The 9,864-nt window shown below is 39.6% G+C and overlaps 2 protein-coding genes across 2 annotated transcripts; one reads left to right on the top strand and one right to left on the bottom strand.

Annotated features, from left to right (window-relative positions):
• Positions 1-366: 366 nt before the first annotated feature.
• On the bottom strand, positions 367-2,645 carry LOC106298040. Its single transcript, XM_013734147.1, has 3 exons — positions 1,927-2,645; positions 1,135-1,870; positions 367-1,050 (listed from the first exon to the last, which is right to left on the bottom strand). The coding sequence occupies exons 1-3, from the start codon at positions 2,643-2,645 to the stop codon at positions 367-369; spliced, it is 2,139 nt and encodes a 712-aa protein (XP_013589601.1).
• A 589-nt stretch (positions 2,646-3,234) lies between these two features.
• LOC106300147 (alpha-xylosidase 1) lies at positions 3,235-7,325 on the top strand. The gene is made up of 3 exons (XM_013736232.1): positions 3,235-3,558; positions 3,644-4,320; positions 5,356-7,325. Exons 1-3 carry the CDS (start codon positions 3,344-3,346, stop codon positions 7,239-7,241), a joined length of 2,778 nt encoding a protein of 925 aa, XP_013591686.1. The 5' UTR covers positions 3,235-3,343; the 3' UTR covers positions 7,242-7,325.
• Positions 7,326-9,864: the final 2,539 nt, after the last annotated feature.

The following is a 9,864-nucleotide window of genomic DNA, read 5'->3' as shown; positions in this document are numbered from 1 at the left end:
AGAAAACTGTTTTTTTTTTCTTTTTGCCATTCTTCTACTAGTCAATACAAGGTTCTTATGTAGTAATATATGATCTAATTGGATCTGATATTTTTAAATATGCTTCTCATAATTTTAATCACTTCATCCAGAAATGGTGCTACAACGTTAGTTTTTTTTTAAAGTTGTGTATTCAATGAATTAAAGTATATTTTAATAGATTTTGTGTGTAAATTGCATGCAGAAAGCTAATGGATTTTTACATGTTAAATTATTGAAAAGTCTAACCAGACACCTTTTTTTTGTGTGCAACTGATTAGATTAGAACTTAAAGATGGGTTTCTTACAAACTAGGCCCAATATGCCCAAAGGAGAAAGAAGATTTAGCTAGTTTATCATCTGGCCCATGTCTGAACGGGAAATAAAAGAGAAGCGACAAAAGTTGAAAGACAGAGATAGAGAGACGATATCCGACAGCGGTCCATAGAGCTCCACCGGGCGCCGATTCCCATTGATTGCTCGCACGAGCTCTTGAGAATCTGAGTGAATCCAGATGTTTGTGTAGCCGAGGGAAGAAGCGTGGAGCAGTGGAGCTCTAATCGCTAGGCTCTCAGCAAGGAGGGATGATGAGATGAGGTTTCTGAAGTGGGATCCTCGATTGAGTTCCTTCTTTGCCCGATCTGTGAAGATCCAAGCCAGTCCTGCATGTTTGGTACTCGCGATCCAGGATGCATCGGTGTAACAGAAGATCGTAGAGTTAGGTTCGTTCGATGCGAGGGGGAGCTGTCCAAGGGGCCTTGATACCGGTGGTGGAGATAGAGTTTGTGCGATCGCCCACTCTTTCGCTGCGCTTATTGCTCTGGTAATGCATGTTGCTGGATTTATAGTTCTGTTCTCGAAGATCAAGAGGTTCCTAGCAGTCCAGATCGTCCACGCGATCCATGGGAAGAGGTTGGTGGGACTTCCCACTGGTGGGAGATTAACACGCAGCCGAGAGAACTGGAGTTCCGAACCAAAGGAGGTAGTTGCTGCAGCATTCAAAGTTGAGGACCAGGGAGCGAGGTTCCAGACCTATTTAGCAAATTCACAGTGGAAGAATAAATGGCGTGTAGATTCCTGTTCTCCACATCTGATGTAGTTGGTGTTTGTCAAGACACCCCGCTTCTGTAGATTCTCTCCAGTGGGGATGGCGTTTTGGACGAACTTCCATAAAAAGATTTGGATTTTGGGAAGCAATTGAGGACTCCAAACTGACTTGTACCAGTTAAAGTCATCAGGAAGGTTGTTGTTTCGAGTGGCCGAGGAGTCCTTTAGGTGCAGCGCTAAGTATCCGGACTTCGATGAATACTCCCCTGATGGATTAAGAAGCCACGCATAGCCATCTTCTGCTCCCGTAGAGCTCGGTTGGATGAGCAGAATGTCCTCTACCAGATGGGGTAGGTGTTTAAGTAGTGCTTCTTTGTTCCACATTCCGGTTTCTCTGGTCATAATGTCTGATACCTTGAGGTCCTTTTCATCAATTGTTACAGGTCCAGAGATTGATGTGGGAGTCGACACCGAGAGCCAGGGTTCATGCCATAGCTTTGTGGAGTTACCGTTGCCAATCATTTTTCCAAGGTGTTGGATGATAACATCCCTTCCTGCAGTGATTCCTCTCCAGCCGTGTGAAGCAGAGGAGCTACATGGAACTCTGAGGAAGGAATCTGCGTGACAGTACTTTCCCAAGAGAATTCTGGATAGTAAGCAGTCTGGTTTTGTAAGGAGTTTCCAGGCCAGTTTGCCTAAGAGGGCTTTGTTGAAGTCTTGGATGTCTCTAAAGCTCAAACCGCCTAAGCTCTTTGGTTTGGTAAGGTTCTCCCATGATATCCAACATATTTTTTTTCTTGAGTCACTGCCATCCCACCAAAACCGTGTCAAAACTGACTGAATTTTTTTGCAGAGGCTGACAGGGAGGAGGAAAACATGGAGAACGTTGGGATTGCAGTGAGGATAGATTTCAGGAGTGTAAGTTTCCCTGTAGGAGATAATTGTCTAGAGGAGTAACAGACGGCTCTCTGCTTACAGGACATGGAGAACGTTGGGATTGCAGTGAGGATAGATTTCAGGAGTTTAAGTTTCCTTGCAGGAGATAATTGTCTAGAGGAGTAACAGACGGCTCTCAGCTTGATACAGTCTACTATAGATGCAAAGAGATCTTTTTTCTTCCTTCCAAATAGCTCAGGTAGACCTAAATACTTTCCTACTCCCCCTTCTTTATCAATTCCCAGTGTTTGCTTTACTCGGGTTCTCTCTTCTTGAGAAGTTTTTGCTGAGAAAGATATTGATGACTTGTTTGCATTAATCATTTGCCCTGATGCTTTCTCATATTCTGACAGGATATCTTTCAGGGCGATACAGCTCTGGTGGTTAGTGTGGATGAAGAACATCGTATCATCAGCAAATAAGAGGTGGTTTATGCGGAGGCATTTTGTGGCCACTCTGATACCAGTCATCGAACCATCACGCTGATCTTCTTTGCAAAGACCAGAAAGGACCTCGCCGCAGAGAATGAAAACATATGGTGAAATAGGATTACCTTGTCGAATCCCACGAGAAGGTATGACTTTCCCTGCCACCTCATCATTAATTAGAAAGGAGTATGTGACAGTAGTTATGTATTGCATCATCTATTTGACGAATTTGATGTGGAAACCCATTTGGAATATGACTCTTTCTAGGAAATTCCATTTTAGACGATCGTAGGCTTTGCTAATATCTGTTTTCACAGCCATAGACCTATTCTTGTGTGCTTCCGAAGTCTTGAGATAATGTAACACTTCGTGAGTTATCAATACATTATCAGAAATTGCCATCCCCGGTATGAAAGCTGATTGGTTTTCGGAAATAACCTCTAACCAGACACCTAAGAAAATAAAATTGATTACAGATTTATGGAATAAACTCTGAATTTCACTTGATCTTGGCATGATTTACGAATGAACTGCACGCAAAAAAACTCCAGTTTCACGTTTAGCCCGCCCGCTTAAGCCCAAAAAACTCCAGTTTCACATTTAGCCCGCCCGCTTAAGACCCGCCCCCCCGTATTAACGATTTTTAATCGATACACGCATAAATAAATATCAGACCCTTTGATTTTTTTGTTGACATCATCAGACCCTTTGATAAATAATACTAGTAATATCAGTTTTTTTATATTTATAAAATAAATAAAAGAACGACTAAACATTTTCTTCTACTATTTATATCCCCTCGTATAGTGTTTCGCGAACTTATCATCGAGCTCTTTAATCGAGGGTCTTTCCTCTCTTCTTCATTATACACATAACACTGTAGAGTGTGGAGTATCACTAGAATAAAAATAGCCATGGTCACTTCACGAATAGTTTTTTCATCTCTTTCTCTTCTCGTGGCTTTAATCCTCTGTTTCTCACCAATCCACTGCTCCAACACCATCGGCAAAGGCTACCGTTTGATCTCAATCGAAGAATCTCCAGACGGTGGATTCATCGGCTATCTCCAAGTCAAACAGAAGAACAAAATCTACGGCTCAGACATCACCACCCTCCGCCTCTACGTCAAGTAAGTAGCACTAGCACCACTCTCTTAATCCTCTACTTCGCACCCTACACTACCTCCTCGATTCCTAACCGTTGGATTTCCACAGACACGAGACCGATAATCGCCTCCGCGTTCACATCACAGACGCCAAGAAACAACGATGGGAGGTCCCCTACAACCTCCTCCCCCGCGAACAGCCGCCGCCGGTGGGGAAAGTGATCGGAAAATCAAGAAAATCTCCGATCACAGTTCAAGAACTCTCCGGCTCGGAGCTCATCTTCAGCTACACGACAGACCCGTTCAGCTTCGCCGTGAAACGTAGATCCAACGGCCAAACGCTCTTCAACACAAGCTCTAACTCAGCTTTTGGCGAGATGGTGTTCAAGGACCAGTACCTCGAGATCTCAACCTCGTTACCTAAAGACGCGTCCATATACGGGTTAGGTGAAAACTCGCAAGCCAACGGGATCAAACTCGTCCCTAACGAGCCTTACACGCTCTACACGGAGGATGTGTCGGCTATTAACCTCAACACCGATCTTTATGGTTCGCATCCGGTTTACATGGATTTGAGGAACGTTGGAGGTAAACCGTACGCTCATGCGGTTCTGCTTCTTAATAGTAACGGTATGGATGTGTTCTATAGAGGAACGTCTTTGACTTATAAAGTTATTGGAGGAGTCTTTGATTTTTACTTCGTCGCCGGACCATCGCCGCTCGACGTCGTTGATCAGTACACTTCGTTAATCGGACGGCCAGCTCCCATGCCGTACTGGTCTCTAGGTAAAAACATTTATTGCTCTGTTTCTCCTTTGTGTTTCAGTTTAATATATTTTTTTGGTAGTTAAATAATATTAAAAGATGATATTTGTTTTATAGGATTAGTTATGAATTATACTAAATAATATATTATGCTATAAATGAGTATTATAATTTTTGTTATAAAGTTCAATCTATATAAATAGACATCTAATAAATAAATAGATTATATATTTTTGATTTTTGATTTATCTATATAAATAGACATCTAAATCTAATAAAGTTTTTAGGCGTTTTATAGCATCTACAACCCATTACAAAATTTATTGTATTTTTTGTTTTTCACGACTGCATAATCAACTCCGTTTTGCGGTCAATTTTGCATTGAGGTTGAAAATGCTGTTAGCAGTTATTTTTGCTTAGTGCCTAGGGCTTTATTGCACCCATTTATGTACCATTTGCTAATGAGAATCTATTAAATTAATGTTGTGTGGTAAAATAAAATTAAAAGATGATTTTGTCTTATAGGATTTGTGATTAATGATTATGTTTCTGAAAATAGATTTGCGTATCAGTTGCTTTGCTAATGAGAATCTATTAGATTTATGTTCTTTAGTAAAAGAAAATCTGGTTTTTAAAACTGAACTATGTGTTGAATAGTCTTGTAATAATTGACACATGTAGTAATGGAGTCACAGTTAAGAGGTTATCTTTCTCCGACACAGCTTTTAGAAAGGTTACCCTTTTTGTGGGATATGTTGTAGAATAAATGGAGGTCGCTTTCTAATTATGGGTTTTAAATAGTAAAAGATAAAGAAGAACGTGAAGACGTGTTCTTTTGCTTTCCTCTTTTGTTAAATGTTGATCCTCGCAATTTTTAATTGGTCCCTAAATGATCTTGATATTGGTCCATGGTGGCCACTGGACCACGGTTCTATCATTGAGTTGACATTAAAGAAGAAGCAAATCTTGGTTTCGGCAATGTGACATATTTATTACAGCAAATCTTTGATTTGATTTTATAGTACTTATAATCTTGTTTCAATATTTGTGTTGTAGGATTTCACCAATGTAGATGGGGATACCGTAACTTATCAGTTATTGAAGACGTGGTGGACAGTTACCAAAAGGCTAAGATCCCTCTTGATGTGATTTGGAACGATGATGATCACATGGATGCCAAAAAAGACTTCACGTTGAGTCCCATAAGCTACCCTCGTGCCAAGCTATTAAACTTCTTAGACAGAATCCACAAGATGGGCATGAAGTATGTCGTCATCAACGATCCCGGTATTGGTGTCAACTCCAGCTACGGTGTATACCAACGAGGTATGGCCAATGACGTGTTCATCAAGTACGAAGGAAAGCCTTTCTTGGCCCAAGTATGGCCCGGTGCAGTTCACTTTCCTGATTTCCTTAACCCTAAGACTGTTTCTTGGTGGGGTGAAGAAATCCGCCGCTTCCATGAACTAGTCCCTATAGATGGTCTATGGATCGACATGAACGAGGTATCAAACTTTTGCTCTGGATTGTGCACAATCCCTAAAGGGAAGAAGTGTCCTACTGGAGAAGGACCTGGTTGGATTTGTTGCTTGGACTGCAAGAATATAACAAAGACGAGATGGGATGATCCTCCTTACAAGATCAACGCTACTGGAGTTCAAGCTCCCATCGGTTTCAAGACGATTGCAACAAGTGCTTTACATTACAACGGTGTAAGAGAGTATGACGCTCATAGTATCTACGGATTCTCCGAGACCGTTGCCACACACAAGGGTTTACTCTCTATCGAAGGGAAGCGTCCTTTCATTTTGTCCCGGTCTACTTTTGTTGGTTCGGGTAAATACGCTGCTCACTGGACCGGAGATAACCAAGGAACGTGGCAGAGCTTGCAAGTGTCTATTTCAACGATGTTGAACTTCGGAATCTTCGGTGTTCCTATGGTTGGTTCGGACATTTGTGGATTCTACCCGCAACCAACAGAGGAACTCTGTAACCGTTGGATCGAAGTCGGTGCGTTCTATCCTTTTTCAAGAGACCACGCTAATTATTATTCTCCACGACAAGAGCTTTATCAATGGGACACGGTCGCTGAGTCAGCACGTAACGCTCTTGGTATGAGATACAAGATCCTTCCTTACCTCTACACTCTCAACTACGAAGCTCATGTGACCGGTGCACCAATCGCTAGACCGCTCTTCTTCTCTTTCCCTGAGTACACCGAGTGTTACGGCTCGAGCCGACAGTTCTTGCTAGGAAGCGGTTTAATGATATCTCCGGTTCTCGAACAAGGCAAAACAGAAGTAGAAGCTCTGTTCCCGCCGGGTTCTTGGTACCAAATGTTCGACATGACTCAAGCTGTTGTGTCCAAGAAAGGAAAGCGCGTGACTCTCCCTGCTCCGTTGAACTTCGTGAACGTTCATCTTTACCAGAACACTATATTACCGATGCAGCAAGGAGGGTTGATTTCTAAAGAAGCGAGAACGACGCCGTTTAGTCTCGTCATTACGTTCCCGGCTGGTGCTTCTGAGGGGTACGCGAAGGGTAAGCTTTATCTAGACGAGGACGAGCTTCCGGAGATGAAGCTAGGAAACGGACAGTCTACGTACGTTGACTTCTACGCTTCGGTCGGAAACGGAACAGTGAAGATGTGGTCGGATGTGAAGGAAGGGAAGTTTGCGTTGAGCAAAGGATGGGTGATTGAGAAGGTTAGTGTTTTGGGACTTAGAGGAGCAGGACAAGCTTCTGAGATTGTGATCAATGGAAGTCCGGTTTCAAACGAGGGGAAGAAGGTTGAGGTAAGCTTGAAGGAGCATACTTATGTGGTTGGGTTGGAAGAGGAAGGAGAGAACAAGAGTGTGATGGTTGAAGTTAGGGGACTTGAGATGCTAGTGGGTAAGGACTTCAGCATGTCCTGGAAAATGGGTATTAATGGTGCTAATTAATTTGCATGTGAGAGTTTGATAAATTATTGTAGAAGAGAATGAGATTTAATTGAAAAATAAAAAAGTATGCTCATTCTTCTTCTTCTTGCGGATAATTAAAAAAAAACAGAGGTTTGGTTTTAGATTGTCTCTTTGTCTTTTATTAGATGTTAGTCTGAATAAAAAGTTGCAAGTGAAAGTATGATTTGGTTTCTTGAATTGCTTACCTTTTTCATTTAAACAGTAAATATTTAAGGGAAAAAGGAGAAACTTTCTTCACAATAAAATACTATTATGTTCATATAATTATAGAAACAGTTAAAATTTAAGCATTTCAAAATTAAACTAACCAAAAAAGTTATTTCTGAATTTTTTGTACTCTCGTTTTGATATGTCATATTAAAAATGAGGTTTTTTCTAAAAACTCTTGAATAAAAATATTTTTGAAAAATATCTTAAAATATTTATGAAAACATTTCTGATACATATTTATTTATTAGTTATCTAGTTTTTGATTAAGTATAAATTTAGTTAAATAATAAAAATATAATAAAATAGTAATATTATTAGACTGAAAATGCTAATGTTCTCATAATAGATAAGTTTCGTGAATTCCAAGTATCTCATCTTATTGGACCATAATATATGTTTTACCGAAGATGTGGTTTTACAAAATCGAAGCACACAATTGAGACTTTCAAAAGAACTTTACTGGTTCGTTTGAGATCGTTTCGCAAATGATACTCTATTTTCTCTTCTATAATTTACACGAGTAACTCTATTATAGGGTAACTTTTGTTTCAATGCTGTTACTATATAATATAGTTACTCTATTATATAGTGAAATATAGAGGAATGTCACTTTTTCACTACAAATATAAAGTAAAATATGACATTTTCCATATTAGAGTGATACCATTAGAGCAAAAGTTACGATATAATAGAATTATTCTATTTTAGTGTAAATTATAGAAGAAAAAATAGAGTTTCGGAAATGCTCTTACTTAGTAAGGTGTATATTGGGCCTCCGGCTTGAAAAGCCTAACCAAAGTAAATAGAATTTTAATATAAAAATAATAATCTTTGTCATAAGAAACACTGTTAATCTCTTGAAAAAGTCTAGATAAACTGGTCATAGCAATTTGATCTTATTAATAAATCAATAAGGTCTGCTACTGTTGATAAAAAGATCTACTAATCGCCGGATCTGTATCACACAATCAACAAAAATACAGAATGTTAATAACCAACCGAAACAAGATTTTGGTTTGTCTACATTTATTGCGCCATATTATCCGTTGTTGTATATTCTGTCACCATTAAATGTGCATCATAGTGTACATATGCTGTGTCGTCATTTTTGTATGCCTACATTTTTAGTTTTGTATGCTTAAGCTTTCGTACCTAAATGATGATGCAATCGTTTGTAGCATACGAAACCGAAGATTATTTATCAACATGATATCATCAACGAGTATGTCATGTAACGATCAATGATAAGTCCTTTTTCAAGAAGGTTTTTATTTTTTTCCAGAGAATGAAGACTTTTATAGCCAACCATTGACTATATATTGGTTACATATTATTATCCTTGGATCACGCCTACGCGAGAAACTCTATTGACTTAAACTTGTCCTCATCTTGATGGTCTTTATACTTGTCTTGACCCACATGCTAAATCTAATAAGCGAAGACAGCAGACTCTAACAAAGCTAGTCAATGATCTAGGAACTCTAATCCAAAGAAAAAAAAACTATAATCCAAAAAGCCTATCCTCCTAGTAGATGAAAAGTCCAGCCCACGAGATCCAATATTCTAAGCCCTACGACTCTATGATACTGCTCAGTGCACACATCCAAAACGAAAACCTAACGAGCCAGTAAATTATTATTACTATTCACATTGACTAGTCGTTGTAATAAATTTAACGACAAATTATTTTGTTTTCGGACGAGTGACTGTACCAAAGCCGTGATGGACTGGATTAGATTAGTATTAGTTCAAAGACGACAAAAAAAAGGTTAGTATTAGTTATTATTCCACTCAACGACTTTGATAAAATTGTTTTCAACTTGTCGGCTTTACGTCATTCGTTACGCTTAAATCTTAATTGATAAAGAAAAATTCCGTGTTCACTATTGCTATTATATACACACTATTTGAATTCCCAGATGTTACTGTACCAAATTACAGACGCAAGATCTTGTAACAGTTCTTTTGTGTAACCATATCCATGTTTGAAAAGGATGAGACTGTTATTTATGTTTTTTCTGTTAAGGTCTATACTTGCCTAACATATGTTTGACATCAGTGAACTAAAAAAGCATAAATAAATTTTGATAAGGTGCCTTAAGAACGAGCCAATGGATTCGGGAGTCCACAGCACAAGACAAGGCACGTGGCGGTGGTGAATACGTGGAAGGAGATGACAAAGGTTGGGTGGTGGCAGTTTGGGCGGGAGAATAAGGGCGGGAAAGTGGGACCCAAGTGATGGCAGTCGGTTAAATGGCGGGAAAGAGAGAGAGAGCAGAGTAAGACTAGGACATTGCTTCGAGCCACGAGCCACCGCTTGCGTGGCCCACTGACGTGCTTTCATCTGGGCCTTGAAGAATAGAAATGGAAGGGTCAAATTCATTAGGAAAAA

The sequence above is a fragment of the Brassica oleracea genome, chromosome C6 (genome assembly GCF_000695525.1).
Source record: "Brassica oleracea var. oleracea cultivar TO1000 chromosome C6, BOL, whole genome shotgun sequence".
NCBI classification, from domain to species: domain Eukaryota; kingdom Viridiplantae; phylum Streptophyta; class Magnoliopsida; order Brassicales; family Brassicaceae; genus Brassica; species Brassica oleracea.
Note: the sequence above shows the minus strand (reverse complement) of the source record. Positions and strands in the feature narration are given on the sequence as shown.